At 59.7% G+C, this 21,084-nt stretch overlaps 1 protein-coding gene across 4 annotated transcripts; it reads left to right on the top strand.

The window, feature by feature from the left end:
• Positions 1-2,972: 2,972 nt before the first annotated feature.
• Positions 2,973-19,935, top strand: ZNF444 (zinc finger protein 444). Of its 4 annotated transcripts, none has more exons than XM_078438697.2 (4): positions 2,973-3,074; positions 7,428-7,769; positions 17,307-17,391; positions 18,856-19,935. In XM_078438697.2, exons 2-4 carry the CDS (start codon positions 7,458-7,460, stop codon positions 19,440-19,442), a joined length of 984 nt encoding a protein of 327 aa, XP_078294823.1. In that variant the 5' UTR covers positions 2,973-3,074; positions 7,428-7,457; the 3' UTR covers positions 19,443-19,935. The 4 variants fall into 4 exon arrangements, with proteins under 4 accessions (XP_078294823.1, XP_078294821.1, XP_078294820.2 ...); XM_078438695.2 differs by lacking the exon at positions 2,973-3,074 and adding an exon at positions 3,081-3,213; XM_078438694.2 differs by lacking the exon at positions 2,973-3,074 and adding an exon at positions 3,081-3,251.
• Positions 19,936-21,084: the final 1,149 nt, after the last annotated feature.

Raw genomic sequence — 21,084 nt, 5'->3', positions numbered from 1 at the left:
CGGGTGTTTCCTGAGGCCCGGCGACCATGACTCACACTCGCCATCCAGCCCCCAGGAGCCCTTGTTGTGCGGCACAGACCAATCATCCTTCATCCATTTATCCAATAAACACCTGAGCCTCCGGGTGCAGGGGCTGGGCACCCTGAGATGAACCAAATCCCCTCCCCACCCCGGAGGATCTCCCTGCTTTAAAGCCCCATACAAAAGAGAAAACGTTAATTATTATTTTGAGTAATAATTATAGCGGTGCTACAAAGGAGCCTAGAAGCTTTGGGAGGATTATGGGCCAAATTTCCTGCCAAAGGAATTTTTGCCCTCAGGTGTGGGAAGTAAGGGAAGAAACACTTTCCCTCAATCCTTATTTACTGGTTCACAGGCAGGCCCCAAGTTGATTTGCTCGCTGGAGGAGGAGAGGCAGGGCAGTTACAAAAAAAAAAAAAAAAAAAAAAAGTCCAAGGCTGAGATGGAGAGCAAAGGGGCCCTGTGGAAGTTCAGATGAGGTGCTTCGTCCAGATTTATTGGGGGTGGGGGTAGTCTGGGAAGGCTTCCTGGAGGAGGCAGCATCTGAACAGGTAACTCACTGAGAGATGTATGATGTTACCAGGTGAAGAGGTGGAAGAAGGACATCCAGGGAGTCGTCCCTTCCAATGCTCACCAGTATTTGTGGTGCCCTCCAGTGCTAGAGAAACAGCACTGTGTGGACATTGCACAGGTCACTGAGGTGGTGTTACGTGAATGGCTGCTTAATTTGTGAGGCCCAGGGCAGAATGAAAATGCACAGCCACGTATTTAAATGAAGGGGTTGGGGCGCTTGGGTGGCTCAGCACCAGACACTGTCAGCACAGAGCCCAACACAGGGCCCAAACCCACAAACTGTGAGATCGTGACCTCAGCCGAAGTCTGACGCTTAACGGACTGAGCCACCTAGGCGCCCCAAGAATTTGCATTTCTAACAAGCCCCCAGGTGATGCTCTGTAGCTGGTCTGAGACCCGGCTTTGAGAACCCTTCTGTTAGAGGAGGGTTAGGCCAATGTGGCAGCAACAGTGGTCGTGAATGAAGGAAAGTGGTGTTGGGCTGAGGGCCGGGCTGAACCTTGTATCCTACCTACAAGTACCTGGCCAGGTGGGAAGAGGTGGCCGAATCCTCCTCTTGACATACTTGTGGGACCCATGCCCTGGCTCAGGCCCACTGTCCTTCAAGGGCACTCTTTTCTGATTTGCACCAAGGCACCATATAAGTTAGAGTAATTCTGGATCTGAAGGGGTCTGATTATACGGGACTTGGCAGGCCAGAATCAAGAGTTTGCAATGGAGACTTTTAAGCAAAAGTCCTGTTTAAAAGCCAAACAGTCCTGACGTGTTCCTGTTTAAGATTTAAGAGCCCTGTGATAAGGGGGAAAACAAAATGTGATATAATGAAGTATTAACCAGTCTTAAAAAGGAAGGAAATTCTGGCAGATGCCACATCATGGATGAACCCTGAGGACGTTATGTTACATGAAATAAGTCAGTCACAAGGACACAAATACTGTATGATTCCACTCCTATGGGGCACCAGGGGCTGGTGTGTGTGTGGGGGGGGGGGGGGTGGATAGGGAGAATGGGGAGTCGTTTACTGGACACACTTTCAGTTTTGCAAGAGGAAAAGAGTCCTGGAGATGGATGGTAATGATAGTTGCACAACAATGTGAATGTACTCAATGCCACCGAAATGTGCACTTGAACGTGGTTAAAATGGCAAATTTTATGTGTTTTCTTACACACAAAAATGATCGCTCTGGCTGCCGTGTGAAGGGACTGGGTGGGGTGCAACAGTGGGAGGAGGCCAGGTGACAGCTGTGAAAGGAGAGAAATGGACAACTGTGACCACCTTGAAGGCAGGGCCAAAGGCGACCCTTCCATGGCTGGCCTGGACATTTGGGTGGACAAAGGATTCATTCTGTAAGACGGTGAGGAGGAGGGAAGATGTGTGTCCTTGCGAGGCGGGGGTGCAAAAACTTCTGCCGCCCCTTCCCACCCCCCACCCCCCCACCGGATGGGGGATGTCAACTGGGCAATCAGATGAGAGTGGGATCAGCAAGTTCCTGGGGGCATAAGCAGGCCCTAGTGGCTGGAACACAAGAAGCAAGAGTGAAGAGGGGGCAGAGGGCTGGGCCGGGGGAGGGTGGGCCACAAAGAGGGCGATGGTTTTCACCGGTCCTGGGCAACAAGTTCTGATCCAGCCACTGACCACTTGTGAAACCCGGGGGGAAAGTTACTGTTCGAGGTAGGGGATGGCGTCTGGCTCTGGCCCCCGGGCCCCCAAGGCTCGTGTGAGCGTCCCCAGGCCTGGATCCGTCCGGATACGAAGCTTCGACCCATCTCTTAAGATTTCCTCCCGCTCCAAGAACCACTTTTTCTTCCGGTTCCGAGATGGGGAAACTGAGGCAGTTGCCCTATCCGATGGGGGCACGCCATGGACGTGTGGCAGGAAGCCTCCTCTCCCGACTCACGCAGGAGAGGACACTGAAGTCTGAAGCACTGAGGCTTGCGCCAGAGGAGCCGAACCAGAGGACCCAGGGCGCCCCCGGGCCGAGCACGTCTACCTCCAACCTGGTCAGCGCCGCCGGGTACTATAGGGGAGGAAACGCGACCCATAGTCAAGGAGACAACCCGCAGGCCAGACAGGCGCAGAACTCTGGCGGGGCCCCTCCTCTCTTATCGCCCAGATCGCCAGAGGATTTCACTCCCGAGCTCCCAGCACAAAACCTCCCCCCACTCAGGACAGAGCCGCCAACGCTCCTCCCTTTCCCTCCCACCGCCTCCCCCGTCGGCACGTCTTCGCCTGCACGGGCTCGCGCGCGAGCCAATGGGAGGCCCTATGTACATTCTGGGAAATGTAGTCCAAAGCCCGGCGCGGGGAGAGGCCTTGTTTGCGAGGGCTGATAGGCCGCTGGCGGTGCTCAGTGCACCTTGGGAAGTGTAGTTCTGGTGCCGTTAGAGCCATTCGGAGACAGGCGTGCGAGGGACGCCACGGCGAGGGGCCAACGGGACGCGTCCCTTGCCGCGATGCTTCCTGGGAAGTGTAGTTCTGGGTGAGGCCTGTAAGGCGGTGGTGTGGGCTGGAACGGACTACTCGGTCTCGGAGAGTTGGGGGAGGGGGGGACGGATGAGTTGGCGCAAAGCCTGCCGGGGCATGGAGTCCCCGTGAGCTTTGTGCGCATGTGCGAAGAGGTGAGGGGGGCTTGGGGGGCCTCGTCTGGGAGAGTGAGGTGAGCGAGGGGGGAAGGGGGGCTGGGAGGGGTGGTTGGACGCGCTTTGGGGAGAGGGGGGGCTGGAGGCCGGAGGAGGGAGGGATGGGGAGCGGGGGGGCGGAGGGGAGAAGACGGGGAGCGAGTAAAGCGGGAGGTGGGCGAGGGGGATGGGAGAGGGCACGGGGGGGGGGGGGAGGGGCTGGGGGAGGGCCGGGAAGTGGGAGGGGGCTGTGGCCCCTGGAGGTGGGGAACGCAGAGGCAAGTGAGCCGCCGAGGGAGGGGGGAGGGGCCGGGAAGGGGGAGGGTCCCCCCAGGGGTGGGGCCGGGGGCTCGGGGGCCCGCCCCTCTGGAGGGGTGCAGGTGGTTCATTTTGCCTCGACCTCGAGCGCGCGCGCTCCCAGGAGTTCTGCGAGTCCCCGGGACAAGGTGGGTCCCCTCGCTGCGCTCCCTGTGGACTGGAGCGCCCACCTCTGTGGCCGTGCTCAGGGAAGGAAGTTGGTTAGTGGGTGCAAGATGCCTCGAGGCTGCGTTTGCTGCTGTTGCCACCTGAAACTGCCCCTTCTCGCCCCCCTCCAGTCGCCCTCTTGCGTCTCCTGTTCCCGTTTAGAGTTGGATTTTAATGCGTGTTTGGTTAATAGCGGTGCCCCCTAGCACTCCACAAAGTAGCAGGAATTTCAGGTCTGACTCCAGTTGAGGACTTGCATAGAGCCTAGTGCTATTCTCAGCGTCTTTGTTGTCCTTGTATCTTGAATTCCTCCTGCGGTCTGGGATTGGTTTGATTTTTCTCCCCATTGTACAGCCCGGGCTGTGGAGAGTCCGTGTAAAAGGTGCTGTTGTATCTCGTCCAAGGACAGATGGTTGGTAGGTGGCCGAACTGGGATTTGCTGCAGGGCCCTTGTGCTCTGAGTAAATATTTGTCCAGTGGACCCGTGGCTCTCCACCGGGGTCGAGTTTGCCTCCCAGGGACATGTGGCAATATCTGGAAACATTTCTGGTTGTCGCAGTTGGGGAGATAGCCACTGGCATCTGGGGGAAGAGGCCAGGGATGTCGATAAACACGTTACGTTGCGTGGGGCGACTGCCACAACGTGGAATTATCTGGCCCCGGATATGACTGGTGCTGAGGTCTGGAAACCCTCAAGTGTACTAGGAGCTGGGCCGCTTCTAGTTCAGGTTCCCAGCAACCCCTGTGGGGAAGAAGCTGTTACACGAGTCCTGTGTCCCAGGTGCAGAAGTGAAGCCCACGTGTCCAAGGTCACACAGTGGGGCACGCAGCCAAGGTCCAGAGCCCATCTTTTCAGCATTCAGCTAGCCAAACGTGCTGTGCAGAGGTGCTGGGACTCTGGAGTCAGAATGGTTCCAGGTTTGAAAACTGCCTCTAAGTGTTCATTTCTCCTGCTCACCATGGTACCCAGCTCACAGGGCTGTTGGGACGGTGGGGTGGGGGCAGTGTGAGACAGAGGCCACTCAGTGGCTGTCTCCCAAGGCCTCCAGGGTGCCTGGTCGGGCGGGACGATACTCCTTGGACACAGACAACAGTGTCACAGATGCTTTTGTAGCGGTGGCCGGAGGCACTGGACCCTCAGTGGGTGGTAACGATTGGTTTACAGGGTGGTATGAACTTGCTTAGCACTTAGTATGTGCTTTCTCAGAGAAGGGTCCCGCTGGCCCCGCTGTGAGAAACTCAGCGTGGACAGCTGTGGGAACGTGGCTACCCATGACCCATGACTGCAGGGCCCTGCCACTTGGTGCCGGGGCCTGGCTCCCTCAGGTCAGATTCCACTCCCTTTGGGGGTGGGGGGGAGGGTGTTTGTCACAGTACAGAAGGCTTCTGTGCATCCTTCGAGACTCAGCTCTGGCCCAGGTGTTCTGGAAACCCTACCCTGCCTCTCCCAGGCCCAGTCAGTGCTTAGATGGAGGGACGGGTAGGCAGGAGGTGGTCCTGCAGAGCCTGAGCTCTGCCCCTTACTAGCTGAGTAACTTCACTCTCTCCACTTGTGAAACGGGGGCCATAATACTCCTTTCAGAGGAAAGATCATCCTGTACATTTCCTTTGAGTGCCAGCCAGCATGCTGGGCTCTCCTGGGCTCTCTTGCTCTCAACTCTTGTGAGGGAAAACAGCATACAAACACGACAGCCCATCTTGTTAAACGCTAAAAGGGAATTGCTAAAGGGAAAGGTAACTGCAGGGAATGGTGTGTGGATGCTGTGCAAATCGGATGATTTGAGGAGACTCTCCAATGGGGGGGGAGGGAATCACATGGAGGCCTCAAATATGAGAAGGAGCCGGCCGAGCAAGGGTTAGGAAGGAGAAAATAGGTACAAAGGCCCTGGGATAGGACTTGCCTTAGGTCCAAGAAGATAATCAGGGAGGCAGTGTGGCTGAATATAGAGAGCCAGGGATAGAAGGAAGAAATCAGAAAAGTAGGCGAGGAAGCAGTCAGCAGGTTTGGAGCGGGGAAGTGTCACAACGTGATTTCTATTAAGGAAAAAACCCCTTCTTGAGTGTTGTGGTGATTTGCAACTAGAGCGACACTCTCAGGAGCAGGGAGATGCTGCGGGGGCTGTGACAGCCGACCCAGCAATGAGATGATGCCTGTGGTCGGTGGTGTAGTGGTTAAGCGTCAGGGCTTTGCACTCAGGCTATCCAGGGGACTACCTCAGCTCAGCCGCTCACAGCCCGTGTCCATGCAGCCTCTGAAGACCCCACGGCACACCCAGAGAACGGGAGTAAAACAGCAGTGTCTTTTGTGATGAAATCCTTATGACCTGCCAAGACCCAGGGGTCCCCGGACCGAGCGAGGACCTCTCTCCCAAGCCGGGGTCTCTCGGCCTCGGCACTGGACCATTCTGTGCCATGGGGCTCTCCTGTGTGCTCTAGGACACCTAGCAGCATCCCTGGCCTCTGCCTGCTGGATGCCAGAGGCACTGTTCCCCTCCCCCATCCAACAGTGAAAACTCTCCAGACATTTCCAGCTGTTTCCCGGGGTCACGTCTGGGTTCCCTCCCTCAGGAAGGGGAAAGCGGAAGTAGGGGCACATGGCTTCCTCGGGGGTGGGGGACCACACAGAGGAGAAGGGGACGATGGACATGGGTGAACTCCTGCAGTCTGCCACGTTTCCCACGTCCCTGGACGTGCTTGGGGGCCATCCGTGTATTCCTCCGCTCCATCACTGGCTGGGGGCTTTAACAGCAGACATCTGTCTGTCTCGGTTCTGGGGCCAGAGTCCAAGGTCAGGTGCCGGCAGATTGGGTGTCTGGGGAGAACCCTCTTCCTGACTGCGGACGGCAGCCTGGTTTTGTTCTCACAGGGCAGGTGGTGGGGATTTCTCTTCCGCCAAGGCCACCGATCCTGTTGGATGTGGACCTCATCCTCGTGACTTCCTGTCTTTCCCCAGTCGTATTGAGGTGTGATTGACGCGCAAGGTGGTGATGCGATGACGTGTGTAGACGTTGCGACGCGCTCGCCACAGTCGGTTCTGCTGACGTCCGTCACCTCTCGTTGGCTGACTTGTTTCTTGTGACAAGAACTCTGGGGATCGCGGCTCTCACGGCTTCTAGCAGGAGGCACAGTCACCGCACACATTAGACCCCCCCACGACTGACCCATCCTCTAACGAAGCTCGCACCTTCCACCAGCTTCAGCCGGCATTGGTGGCCTCCTCGTCACCTCCCCACATCCCACATCCGGGTGTTGTGCTGGGGTTAGAGCTTCAGCGTGACGATTTGGGGGTGGCTTTGCAGTAGGCGTCCCGAAGCAGCTGCCGTTGGGGACGCTGGGGATGGTGGGGTTTGTGCGTCATGCGGGCGAGCCGTTATGATGACGGTGGCGCTCTCGATGGTGCCCCGCTCTGCTCACTTGAACTGGGGGGAAGAGACCGCGGTGCCCACGGTCACCCCGCAGGGAGGGCGGAGCCAGGGTCTGAGCGCGTTGTGTCCCAGGACCGGGACCCGAATGTCCATTCCTTGGGCACCTGTTGTGTGCAGGGCACTGGGCGCCACAGCCCCCAGGCACCTTCCCCCGCAGGCCCTCCGCCGAGCAAGATAGGGGAGACTGAGGCACAGAGAGACGCCGCCCCTCGCTGCAGGTCACTGGGCTCCTGGGGGTGCCCCCCTCACGGCGACGGTGGGAGGAGGCGGCGGTTTCTAGCATCGCGGGCCCAGCTCTCACCGCGCTCACTTCCCTCCCCACAGGCCCGCTGTCCCTGCGGGGCTCGCGACCCCATGGAGGGCCCGTGTCCCCAGCCCGTGAAGCAGGAAGGCCAGGCTGCCGAGGGCCTGGCCCTGGACTCCCCGTGGCACCGCTTCCGCCACTTCCACCTGGGAGACGCGCCGGGCCCCCGCGAGGCGCTGGGCCTGCTGCGAGCGCTGTGCCGGGACTGGCTGCGGCCCGAGGTGCACACCAAGGAGCAGATGCTGGAGCTGCTGGTGCTGGAGCAGTTCCTGAGCGCCCTGCCCGCCGACATCCAGGCCTGGGTGTGCAGCCGCCGGCCCCAGAGCGGGGAGGACGCCGTGGCCCTGCTGGAGGAGCTCTGGGTGAGCCACGGGCGGGGGGGGGGGGGGGCTGCTCGCACGCGCGCCCCTTGGCCGCCACCTCTGCGCGCGCCGGCTGGCTCAGAGACTGGCCTCCCTCCCGCCTCGCCCCTGCAGACCTACAGCCTGGCCTCCCTCCCGCCTCGCCCCTGCAGACCTACAGAAGGAGGCTGGTCTCAGCGGGTAGGAGTGACGCTTCGTGCGTCAGCAAGCACACCAGGCCAGCACCGGGGCGGCCGGCCGTGGGGCAGAGAGAGTCCGGCGTGGAGAGCAGTGCAGGGGGGTGGTCCCTGAGACCACCCTGCCGGCGGACCCTCGTGCAGCTTTGGGGTCTCCCAGAGACCTATGTGGAGTGAGTCAGGAGGAGGACTCCGTGAAAGCCGTCTTGTTTACCGTGGTGGTGATGCTGCTCACGTTGGCAGGAGGACGAGGATGCAGCTTCAGCAGAGGCGGGAGGCGCAAGGGCGGGGTCTGGGCAGTGGGAGGATGCAGGGGTGGGTCCAGGTGAGGAGAGATGCAGGGGTGGGGTCTGGAGGAGCCCCACCCACAAGGAGCCTCCGACCGCCCCCTCACATGGCATGAGGGCAGCTGACTCCTCCCGGCAACATTATATGACCACGTGTGTGCAGTCTGGCCGGCTGGAGTGGGGGGTGGCTCCCTGAGCCGTGGTGGTGCCCCGAGTGCTTACTGGGGCCAAAGGCACGACCCACCTCGCTCTCCAGCCCCCCTGCAGGGAGCAGGTGCAGCGTCTGAAAGTCACCGTTGTACCTCGTATTGTTGGATCCACTGGTGTGGCCCAGGCCCCCAGGCAGGTAGGATGCCCCAGGGGCTTGGAGGTCACCTCCCGGTGGTGGTTGAGGGCAAAGGTCAGCCATCCCTTTAGGTGAGGCTGCACCCTTTAGTAAATGCAGGGGTCGCCCAGCTGGCCAGTGGGCCAGCCCTGCCCCCACCCATCCTGGACCTCTCTGGACGCACAGCCCTGCCTGTCCTGCGCATTGCCGGTGGCCGCCTTCACCACAAGGGCAAGGTGAGACAGTGGGGACACAGGCCGGGGGGCCAGCACAGCCAAGATCCTCTACTCCGGCCACTGCAGGAAAAGCCTGCCAGTCCCTGGTTCAGAGCAGCGCTGTCCAGTGAGAAGTAGGACTCAGGCCAGTTCTGGGATCCTGAGCCTTCTAGGAGCACATCGGGAGGGCCAAAGAGAGCCTTCTAGGAGCAGGTTGGGAGAGCTGAAGAGAGCCTTCTAGGAGCACATCGGGAGGGCCAAAGAGAGCCTTCTAGGAGCACATCGGGAGGGCCAAAGAGCGCCTTCTAGGAGCAGGTTGGGAGAGCCGAAGAGAGCCTTCTAGGAGCACGTCGGGAGGGCCAAAGAGAGCCTTCTAGGAGCACGTTGGGAGGGCCAAAGAGAACCTTCTAGGAGCACGTCCGGAGGGCCAAAGAGAGCCTTCTAGGAGCAGGTTGGGAGAGCTGAAGAGAGCCTTCTAGGAGCACATCGGGAGGGCCAAAGAGAGCCTTCTAGGAGCACATCGGGAGGGCCAAAGAGCGCCTTCTAGGAGCAGGTTGGGAGAGCCGAAGAGAGCCTTCTAGGAGCACGTCGGGAGGGCCAAAGAGAGCCTTCTAGGAGCACGTTGGGAGGGCCAAAGAGAACCTTCTAGGAGCACGTCCGGAGGGCCAAAGAGAGCCTTCTAGGAGCAGGTTGGGAGAGCTGAAGAGAGCCTTCTAGGAGCACATCGGGAGGGCCAAAGAGAGCCTTCTAGGTGCAGGTTGGGAGAGCCGAAGAGAGCCTTCTAGGAGCACATCGGGAGGGCCAAAGAGAGCCTTCTAGGAGCAGGTTGGGAGAGCTGAAGAGAGCCTTCTAGGAGCACATCGGGAGGGCCAAAGAGAGCCTTCTAGGAGCAGGTTGGGAGAGCTGAAGAGAGCCTTCTAGGAGCACGTTGGGAGGGCCAAAGAGCGCCTTCTAGGAGCAGGTTGGGAGAGCTGAAGAGCGCCTTCTAGGAGCAGGTTGGGAGAGCTGAAGAGAGCCTTCTAGGAGCACATCGGGAGGGCCAAAGAGAGCCTTCTAGGAGCACATCGAGAGGGCCAAAGAGAGCCTTCTAGGAGCACATCGGGAGGGCCAAAGAGAGCCTTCTAGGAGCACGTTGGGAGGGCCAAAGAGAGCCTTCTAGGAGCACATCGGGAGAGCTGAAGAGAGCCTTCTAGGAGCACGTTGGGGGGGCCAAAGAGAGCCTTCTAGGAGCAGGTTGGGAGGGCCAAAGAGAGCCTTCTAGGAGCACATCGGGAGGGCCAAAGAGAGCCTTCTAGGAGCACATCGGGAGGGCCAAAGAGAGCCTTCTAGGAGCACATCGGGAGGGCCTAAGAGAGCCTTCTAGGAGCACATCGGGAGGGCCAAAGAGAGCCTTCTAGGAGCACATCGGGAGGGCCAAAGAGCGCCTTCTAGGAGCAGGTTGGGAGAGCTGAAGAGAGCCTTCTAGGAGCTCTTCAGGAGGGCTGAAGAGAAACCAGTCGGTTTAATCCTGATAGGTGACTTGGTTGAGCTTAGCATAGCCAGGTTGTGACCCTCTGGGCACGTGGCACTTGGCACCTTTCCGGGTGCTCAGCAGCCACATGTGGCCGCGTGGTGCGCAGCGACCCGCCGTGCAGAGACCAGGAGGAGAGCAGCCAAGACGAGGGAGCAGCTGGGGCCCAGCCCAGGCCGGCACAGAGGCTGGCGGGTCAGAGGCCGGTGGACAGGGGGAATGAGGAGTTGGAAAGATGGCAGGATGTCGCTGCGAGCGTCTGTGGGGCACTGTCGGCTGCCAGGGACGCAGTTGTGGTCCTTTGTGTCTTCCTGCATCTCTGATACCCTGTCCACCCTTCCCTGGGACGAGCCTCACCCCTCCGTTTCCTCCCCTCAGGCGGCTTCTCTGGGTCATTGTGTCCCAGGGTTGCTTGTGTGTTTCTTCTTGCTGCCTCCGTAACAAATTCCTGCAGACCCTGTGCCTTAAAGACGATGCAGACTTACCCACTCAAGGTTCTGGAGGTCAGCGGTCTGACTCGGGTCTCGCTGGTTGAAACCAGGGTGTGGGCTGTGCTCCTTCGAGAAGGAGGCTCCGGGGGGAATCCATCCCCAGAAGGAGGCTCCAGGGTGGGGGGGATCTGTCCCCAGAAGGAGGCTGGGTTGGGGGGGGGAAGGGATCCGCCCCCAGAAGGAGGCTCCGGCGGGTAGGGGGGATCCATTCCCAGAAGGAAGGGGGGGGATCTGTCCCCAGAAGGAGGCTCCAGGGCGGGGGGGTGGGGATCCGTCCCCATAAGGAGGCTGGGGGCATCCGTCCCCAGAAGGAGGCCCAGGGGTGGGGATCTGTCCCCAAAAGGAGGCCCAGGGGGAGGGGGGATCCGCCCCCAGAAGCAGGCCGGGGAGTGGGGTGGAATCCATCCCCAGAAGCCCCAGAAGGAGGTCCCGGGGGAGTCCGGGGCGGGGGGGGGGGGGGGGGGTCTGCCCCCAGAAGGAGGCCCCAGGAGGGCATCCGTCTCCTGCCTCTCCCAGCTTCCGGGGCGCCCACGTGCTGTGGCTCGTGGCCTTCTTCCCCTTCCTCCGTCTTCAGAGTGCCTCACTTGACCTTTGCTTCCAAGGTCACATCCCCTCCTGACCCTCAGCTATCCCTCTTTCACACAGAACACTCCCATGATGACATGGGGCCCGTCGGGATGATCTGGGATTGTCCCCACACATCAGGATCCTTAAGTCAGTCACATCCTCAGTGTCCCAGCCCTTTTGACACGTGAAGTCACAGAGTCACGGGCTCTGGGATCAGGATCAGGGTGTGGACGTCGTCAGGGGCACTGCTGTGCCTGGCCAGAGGCAGGTGTGTGCACAAGGAAGCGGAGGGTCCTCGATTCTCGTGGAGTCGTGGTTCCCGATGACCCTCCGCTTGGAGGAGGCCTCCGCTTGGAGGAGGCCTCCCCGTGTGCCCAGGTGTCTTCACCGCCCCTTCTGTGTGTTCTCTCCCGTTCTGGTAGGAGAGCAGGACTCGGGTTCAGAGCCGTCCAGGGCTCAGGGCTCTGGGGTGACGCCATTTTACGTGATCGCGCTGAATTGTCCACAGTGTCCCTGTGATGCCCTTGCCCCACTTCTGGTGTGACTCGCGACCATTTAGGTGAAAGCTGTGGACAGTGGTTATCGCTAGGGTGTTAGGCCATTGCGGTGACGCTGTGGGAGGTGCAGGGAGAGCTGGCATCTGGGAAACGCCCCCAGGACTAGGGCTGCTCTGGTCTGTGGGTCCGTGCCCATCCTCGGCGGAGCCTGCCGGGACGAGTTGTGTGTGCTCGGGCGTCCGGCTGTGTCTCCAGACCTGGCCGCTCATTAGAGCACGTGGAAGCTTCAAGAAACACTCTTGGAGGGTCTCACGCTCAGGTGCTGAATCGGTTGTGACAGTGCGAGGGGCTGTGGCTTTGGCTGTGTGTTTCTTTTCTTTTTTTTTTTTTTTTAACGTTTATTTATTCTTGAGACAGAGAGAGACAGAGCATGAACGGGGGAGGGGCAGAGAGAGAGGGAGGCACAGAATCCGAAACAGGCTCCAGGCTCTGAGCTGTCAGCACAGAGTCCGACGCGGGCCTCGAACCCACGGACCGCGAGATCGCGACCTGAGCTGAAGTCGGAGGCCTAACCGACTGAGCCACCCAGGCGCCCCTTCGCTGTGTGTTTGTAACATTTCCAGGGGGCATATGGTTCTTTCTGCTGTTAACACGCGGTGGCTAATGGTAACCACAGCCACAGTCAGGACACAGAGCCGTGCAGTCACCCCAGGGCCCCAAGTGCTGCCCTCACAGCCCCGTCACCCTGGGGCCCTGTGTGCCCATCACTCATTTAGCCCATCCCCCACCCACCTCCCCTCTAGCAACCCCTAGCTTGTTCTCTATATTTCAGAGTCTTTTATGGTCTGTTTCTGTTTTTATTTTATTTTCCTTCCCTTTCCATATGTTCTGTTTTTTCTTTCTTAAATTACACATATGAGTGATACCATATGTTTTTCTGTGACTTATTTCACTTAGCATAATACTCTCCAGTTCTATCCAGATAGTTGCAAATGGCAAGATTTCATTCTTTTTCATCTCCGAGTAGTATCCCATTGCGTATATACACCACATCCTCTTTATCCATTCATCCGCCGATGGACATTTGGGCTCCTTCTATAATTTGGCTTTTGTTGATAGTGCTCTGTAAACATCGGGGTGCATGTGCCCCAAGTGTGTGTAATTTTAGAACAAGTTGCCAAAATGCTTCCTGAGTGGCTTCTCACTTGGCGTCCCCGCAACCACGTACGAGACTCCACGCTTCTAAGGACTTCCCCCCCCTCCCCCCGGTTCCAGGGGGCTGAAAGAAATCCCTACCTGGCTAAGCCAGCCTTATGGAACTCGTTACTTCTTTATGGTTTGTCTGATGGCCAGAACATAGACTCTAGGGCGCAGGGGCCTTTGTCTCGTTCACCAGTACTTCCCTGCTTTCAGTAGTGCCTGGTGCACAGTAGGTGCTCCAAAAAGTGCTTGCCAGCAAGTGGATGAGTAGCCTCCCCGGCCTCCCTCATCTGTCCTGGGAGAGATTTGACATGGGCAGCGGTGTGAGGTCTCCTGTCACCTCTGTTGAGGGAGAGCCTGGTCTATTCTGCAGGTGATGGGGAGGTGGATGGGGCTGGACCGACTTGCCTGCTGTCAGTCACCCGAGTCCGGTCCAGGCACACCGTAGCCAAGGGGCTGGGCGTCCGCCAGCCCAGGAAGCCCGGAGGAAAGCTGGTGGGCGGGCAGGAGTGGGGAGGCCCAGCTGTGATCAGCACAACAGGAAACACCCGCCAGTCTGTGCCTCAGAGGTCAGCACTCAGGGGAGTCCTGAGGCTTCAGAGAAGAGAGCACAGGTCCACTGTCAGATGTGAAAGCCAAGGTCGGCAGATGGACCTGTGGGGCTGGCAGGAAGGTGAGGGGGCGTCGTGGCCGTGGCTCAGGGTGGCTGGCGGGGCTCACCGAGGCGACGCATCTGAGTGCTTAGCAGGACTTGGGCCAGACCCCAAACCTGTGCGAGACGGACGTCCCGCCTTCTTGCTGTGGCCTGCAGGGCCCGTGGCCCTCGCCCCCGCCCTTTGCCCGGTAGAGCTCAAGTAAGTACACGAACGAGCGCCAGGATGGGAAGTGTGGACGTGCACCCCGGGGTCCTGACTGCCAGGTGGCTCAGTGCACAGCCCTCAGGGGTTCCCCCAAGGATGCCCTCGCTGTGACACCACCTGCAAGTCTGGGGATCCCCAGGACCAGCCTGGGTTCCGTAATTCCTGAGAAGGACTCAGGACTTCAGATGCGTTTCAGCGAAGGACGTGGAGTCCAGTTAGCAAAGGCGAGAGGCCCGCGGGCGGGGCCCGTGAAGCTCCTCGCCCAGGGGCGCCGTGTGGACGACGCCTGCTCGTGCCAACCCGGGAGGCTCCCCAGACTGCCATCCACGGTTTTTATTGGGGGTCAGCCGTATAGACACAGCTGACCACCTCATGGCTCCTCCTCATCTCCACCTCTCTGGAGGCTACAAGTCCCCGTAAATCCCATTGTCAGCACGGCCTCCCTGTCTCTGCATGCGGCCCTGGGGCCTCAGTATCCTCTGTCACAGATGAAGGTGTGAGTCCCACAGAGGCCAAGCAACCTGCCTGAGGCCACATGGCCAGTTAGGGGGCAGCGGGAGGAAAAGAACCCGCAGGCCCTCGCTCTAGATTCTGCTCTGACCCCTGCTGTATGCCGGATACTGAGCCCCCGACGCCTGGCCCAGGGCGTCAGCCTTATCCCCACTGCCAGTCTGCCTGGGTATCTTCTTGTGGACGGTGCTCGGTCTCCGCACGGTCTAGCATCCGCTGTCTGGGAGCCCAGAGCAGAGCCGCAGGACATCCGTAGGGTCCTCCAGAGGAAGCAGGGGCGTTCAGCCTGTGCGGGCCCCAGAACCGCCGGGGGGGCCTGCTGGCAGTGCTGACCCGGCCGCAGTGGAGGCCAGTGAGGGAGGGCACCTCCGCGGGAGCCCCGCTGGGGGCCAGGGAGCAGGTGGTACCCCAGATCGTGCCCTCGGACTCGGGGACACCGAGTGCACCTCAGCCCCTGTGCACCGACCCTGGAGGGGCAGGAACTTGCTCGGGGTCCCACGAGTGGGTGTGTGGCTGGAGGCACCTAGGGACGTAGTCGGTCACGGGCCAAACCCTGACCCCACGCTTCGGTTCCCCCTTATGTCAGAACATCCCCTTTTAGGAAACCCTCCTTCATCAGAGCGAAGGCAGACGGTTTTGCCCTTTGATACGTCCGTTGTTCACTCGCTTGGCGTGGTGTCTGCAGTTCCCGTGATGGTTAGACACGGGGCCGCCCTGTGAGCCACCAGTGCCCTTCCTGGGAGTCGTCCACATGGAACTCGTCCCTTCTGTGAGGTCAACAATGGCAGGACAGCGGCATCTGTGACAGCCAGAAAGCAGAAACGACCCCTGTGGGGACCCACCGAACAGATAAACACATGTGGTCCAGCTTCACAATGGAGCGATACTCAGCCACGCGCAGTGGAAGCAGCCATGCAGCTGGGGCGACCGTCACACACACAACGTGGGAAAGGGAAGAAGTCGGTCGAAAGGGACCGTGTGTGGCAAGATTCCATTAATGCGGCATCCAGAACATTCCGAAAACTTTCCCAGCTCCCACGGGGCCAGCATTACCTTGACATGCAAAACCAAAGAGCTTACAAGATAAGAAAACTGTGGGCCAGTATCCCCAATCTCAAAATAATTATATTTCAGGAACCGCCCACTCCCCCCCCACCCCAGAAAAGTACCTAATTATCGTGTGGTTCTGTGTCAAGTTCTAGAACGTGAAAACTGCCTGGTAGCGGTGAGAAGCGCACCAGCAGGTGCTGAGGCGTAATGGGGAGGAGGTGGAGAGATCACAGACGTGCACAAGGAGACTTTCAGGGGCTGCTAGATGTGTCCGCCATTCTGATTGTGATGGTGGTTTCACGCGTGTATACGTGTTGAAACTCACTTGATCGTATGCTTTAAACGTGTGCATTTATTGTACGTCTGTTCTGTCTCAGTAAAGCTGTTGTGAAGTGCAGCGTGCTGGGGACCAGGGTAGGGCCTGTTCCCAAGTCACACAGGGTCCTAAGCCTGCGTGTAACGGCAGGGATGTGGGCTCCGCCAGGTCCTGAAGGACATGTAGAAGGTAGACAGGGGAAAGGGGACGAAGAGTGGGTTCCAGGCAGAGAACAGAATGAGGAGTAGAGGTTTGAGAGAGCCTGGCACACTCGGGGCGCTGTAAGCGTTCCACTGTGGGGCTCCAGGCAGGACCCTGGTGAGAGGCGGGGCCGGGCGCGCAGGCCTCGTGGGCCACAGTAGCAGCAAGCAGCGGGATGGCACGTGCAGCACCATGACACCCTGAGCTGCACCAGTGGCCGGGAACCAGTTCAGTCTGCCGGAGCAGAAAGGCGACCACGCAAAGTATTCATCCTGCCACCACCAGGCAACGTAGGCGTCACAGATTCCAAACCACGCACGTTTGAGAAAGGCTTCAGAAGCTTCCTGAAGACTCTTCTTGCTAGGTGAGAGAATTTTAGGCATTACTAGGGCACCTGGGTGTCTCAGTCAGTGAAGCAGCCGGCTCTTGGTTTTGGCCCAGGTCGTGATCTCACGGTTGGTGTGTTTGAGCCCCACGTCAGGCTCCGTGTTGACACTGGCGCCTGCTTGGAATTCTTTCTCTCCCTCTCTCTTTCTCCCCCTCCCCCGCTTGCTCTCTCACTCTCTGTGTTTCTCTCTGAAAATAAACTTTAAAAAAAAAAAAAAAGATTTTAGGCATTGCTGACTTCCATCCTAAACGTTACACTTGAAAGAAGTAAAACGTGAGAGGTAGGGTTGGATGTGTGGAACTCAGTAGTCAACTGCATCAGCACCAGGATTCTGATCTGTTCCTTGGGGGGCAAGGGCTTGAGAAACATTGACAATAGCATAAAGGAACCTAAATTAGTCTGAGACATTTTCGGTAACCTTGGTGTTCCTGGCTGGCACCATCGTGCTCAGAAGTAGTCCACCACTTGTGCTGGGAAAAAAAATCCATTTCTGATGGAAAAAAAAAACTTTATTTTTTTCTTGAGTTAAAGGTAGCTTATGTGTTTCTCTTGTGTATTTTGTCAAGGAGTTTGCACTTTACCCGAAGGGCAGGAAAAAGCTAAGGCAGGATTTAAAGAAGGTGCATCAGTTGTCTGTTGCTACATACAAGTCACCCCAAACTTGGCAGCTTGCAACAACAAACATTTGTTGTCCACACAGTTTCCACGGGTCAGGAATTTGGGGCACATCTGGCCCAAGTGTCTCAGGTTGTGGCTGAGGCTGGAGGGTCCACTCCCCAGATGGGTCCCTCACATGGTGGCCAGCAGGAGGCCTGATGGCCGTCTTCCCCCGGAGCTTGTGATAGGACCTGATGACTGTCTGAATGTAGCAGAGGTCACAGGGGAGAAAAGTAGAGGCTATCACTGTGGTCTCTCAGTTCTGAGTGTCGTATCTCTCGTTTCAGGGACCAGCAATGAGGGCACCTCAGGATGTGATGGAAGGCTCTGGGGTGGCTGTCGGAAAGGAAGATGGTGTGATGATGCCTTTAGGTGAGTAGCTTACCCCCCTTTCACACTGTGCTCCCCTCTTACCCTGAAGGTGTTCTCCTCCTGCCTGCCATTCATTCGTTCAGTGAACATTCGTGGTGTCCCTGCCGTGTGCCAGGCCCTGAGCTGGGCACCAGGGCTGGAGATGGGTCAGACACGCCCCCATGGAGGGCACAGTGAGTGGGGGGTCAGGATAGCAGGTGCCCGGTGACACGCACCAGCTGTTGGCGAGTGATAGGCACTGTCCTGCTAGTCTCCTGCAGCCTGCGTTGCCACATGGGAACGTGGGCACAGTACGTCTACGGTTTTTCCTCAAGAGAAGACAGAAGTGTAGATTTCTAGGATGTTGCCTGATTTTTAAACGTTTTTTGTATTTTTAAATACACTGCCGTGCACCAAGCCCACGTCACCTTTGGCTGCCCAGCTGGCACACTCGGCTCTCCGGAAGCCGAGATCTAACAGCAGCAACCCGAGGCCAGGAGAACTCAAGCAGCTTGCCTGAAGCCACACAACAAGTCAGGGCCAGAGCCAGATAGGGATTGGGGCTTCTGCCCGATAGTAGGTGTCTCTGCACCCACTCCACAGGCTGGGGGGAGGCCAGGACACCACGACTTGGGACCTGGTGGTTGGCGTGGAAGGGTGGGACAGGGGGACCAGACTCTTCAGTTGTGCTGGAACTGTTTTTTGTAAGTTGAGTCGTGAGCTAGAAGCTTGTGAGGCAAGTCGGATAGAAACGGGTTGCGTATCTACCTGGAACGCCATAGAGCAGTTTGAAAGCCGGGAGAAAGGAAATGAGGTTCATTCGTCCACCTGACTTACCTGCTTACTTACCCATCTGTCTGTCCACCCAGATACCCATTCGGACGCTGCCTGCTGCCCACCCCCTTCCCGGGGCAAGCAGTCAGCCTGCCCACTCACCCACTAACTTGCTCAACCAACCCCCCCATCCCCCCCCACCACCCCCCACTAACCTAGCCATCTACTCCCTCCTCACCCACTGTTCACCCATCAGTCTGCCTCCCTGCTCATTCATTCATCTGTCTCCTTACTTCCCCTCCCATCCATCCCCCCACCCATCCATCTACACCCTGGTACTTTGGATTCATTCATCTGCCCATCTCCTCCTCCTCCATCCACCCACCTGCTGACCTGCCTTCACCCATCAAGCCCCTCCTCTGTACACCACGAATTTCACATCCATTCACCCATCCTCCCTCATATCCATGCATCCGTGCATTCATTTGGCGATGACTCTGCGGTGTGTACCAAGCACCGTGCTGGGTACAGGGCTCCTGGGGGTGAATAAGCAGCCTGCAGTCAGCCCTTCTCCCGCCCCTTGGTTTCCAGGCATTAAGCATTCCCCACCCGCTCCAGCAGGGGGCCCTTCATCCCCGGCCTGCCCCTGCCCTCCCCGCCCCCTGCCGTCTGCGGAGCCACCTGCCCTCACCCTGTGCCTCTGCCCGGCAGGAGATGCGGTCCCCGGGGCTGAGGTGCTGGCGACGGGGGACCCCCAGGCCGCGCGCCCCTACAAGCAGGAGCCCGGCAGCCCTCCGCCGGCCCCGGCGGCCCCACCTGCGCCCGGCCCGCCCGCCTTGCCGGCGGCCCCGGGCACCGCCTCCTGCCCCGAGTGCGGCAAGGCCGCCCTGAAGCCTGCGCACCTGCTGCGCCACCGGCAGAGCCACTCGGGCGAGAAGCCGCACGCCTGCCCCGAGTGCGGCAAGGCCTTCCGGCGCAAGGAGCACCTGAGGCGCCACCGCGGCACGCACCCCGGCGGCCCGGGGCCGGCCCTGCGCCCGCTGCCCGCGCGCGAGAAGCCGCACGCCTGCTGCGAGTGCGGCAAGACGTTCTACTGGCGCGAGCACCTGGTGCGCCACCGCAAGACGCACTCGGGGGCGCGGCCGTTCGCCTGCTGGCAGTGCGGCAAGGGCTTCGGGCGCCGCGAGCACGTGCTGCGCCACCAGCGCATCCACGGCCGGGCGGCGGGCGGCGCTGGCGCGGCGGCGGGCCCGGGGGGCGGGGGCGGGGGCGCGTTCCCGGCCTGGCCCCTGGGGTAGCGCCCGCCTCCCTCTGCCCTCGGTGCTGCCCGGGCCCGCAGCACCCCTCCGGTGCCTGCGCCGGCTCCTCTGCTGGCCCGGGCTCTCACGTTGTCCTTTTGCTCTTTCTGTCCCCTCCCCACTCTCGTGTTACGGCTTCAGAGCCCTCCCAGCCCCTCCCACCCTACTCGGTGCGCCCACAGGCCCCGCCTCCCCTTCCCTCCGCACCTGCCTCCCGCCCTGGCGGGAAGGACGCCCGAGGCCCAGGAGCCCAGAAGTGGAGCCTGGATCCGGAGAAGGGCCGAAGGAGGGAGACCCCTCCCCGTCTGGGGGAGGGGGGGAGAGGACGGGAAGGGGCCAGTGGTTCCCACAGGACGGTCGGGCTCTGCTAGTTGGCTCCTTGGCCTTGCTCCTCTCTGCGGCCGGAGGCGTTTGATGGACAGATGGCTGCTCCTGGGAGGCGCCGCGGAGACAATTCGGCATATGGAGAGTAATAAAGTCATTGAGTTGTGCACCCCGCAGTCCCAGGTTCTGTTGTGGCCAGGCCCGACTTGGACCCCCACCATCGCCAGGAGGCCGTGGGCACCATTTCCTCGTCCTTGCGCCTGGAGACCAGGGGGAGGTGGGTTCCATCCGGCCCACCGAAGGGCCTGGGCGTGGCTCGCGCACTGCTCTCTTACGGAGGCCGGCCTTGGAGGAGCCTTGGAGGCTGGGGTTCTGAAGTCAGTCTGTGGCTTCCTGGCCGCGTGATCTTAGATCTCACCCGCTCTGGGCTCCCGTGTTCACATCTGTAAGCAGCAGATTTAAACGGGCATTGCTAGAGTGTTAATTGTGGGAGGCCACCCATTCATGGGGACCCCCGAATACCGGTTTCAATAGGTCTGGGGTAACCCAGTTTGCGAAGAGAGGAATCCAGTCTGTTGCTGAGGATGGGGTATGAGCTCGGGGGCCATGGGTCCGGGACCTCGCAGAGGTGGTTGAGGAGGGGCCTGGGTGCGGCTCACTGTTGAATGCAGTCCCTGGGCAGCCTCATCAGGGTGCTGTCTCCCCCACCCCTTGTCCTCATCTCAGTGCAGAGTCCTGGGGTCCAAACCCTGGTGCCTTCCCTAGGAAGGTGCTGGTGCATCTGACCAGCAAGAGCCAGGCCACACTCCATGCCCTAGCTGCAAGCGGGTCTGGGAAAGTGGCCAGCTAGACTGTCGGGCATCTGTAGCCAGAGGCGGGCTCCTCCTTCCGAGACCTGTGAGGCAGGACCGTCCCCACAGCTGAGGCAGGTCTGGGTGGCTGGCAGCGTCTGGGAATGTCCAGCGTGTACTCCGAGGTCTCCGCCCCTGCCTGTGAGTCGGAAGTCCAGTGGTCAGTGAACGCGGACACAGAGCACTGTCAGCGTGAGCGGCCCGCACACACCTTTGTCACGGTGCCCTCCTCACGGCCAGGGCGCCGTGTCCCTGTGCCCGCTGTCCTCCTGAGGAAAGAGGCCTGGAGAAGCAGCGTCTGCAGCTGCAGGACCTCAGCAGGGCGGGAGGGGGAGGGGGAGGAGAGGGGGGTTCTGAGGACCTCAGCAGAGAGTAGGGGGAGCGTGAGGAGTGGGCAGGGGAGTCTGAGTTCCTCCGCAGGGAGTAGGGGGAGCTGAGGAGTGGGCGGGGTCTGAGGACCTCAGCAA

The sequence above is a fragment of the Panthera onca genome, chromosome E2, assembly GCF_046562875.1.
Source record: "Panthera onca isolate mPanOnc1 chromosome E2, mPanOnc1 haplotype 2, whole genome shotgun sequence".
NCBI classification, from domain to species: domain Eukaryota; kingdom Metazoa; phylum Chordata; class Mammalia; order Carnivora; family Felidae; genus Panthera; species Panthera onca.
This window is presented reverse-complemented; position numbering and strand designations above follow the sequence as displayed.

Bases quoted from the DNA above. Each gene is read 5' to 3' on its own strand.
- ZNF444 (XM_078438695.2), top strand. The intron at 7,770-17,306 runs GTGAGCCACGGG...CTCTCGTTTCAG, and splicing joins CCCTGCTGGAGGAGCTCTGG to GGACCAGCAATGAGGGCACC. The intron at 17,392-18,855 runs GTGAGTAGCTTA...TCTGCCCGGCAG, and splicing joins TGGTGTGATGATGCCTTTAG to GAGATGCGGTCCCCGGGGCT.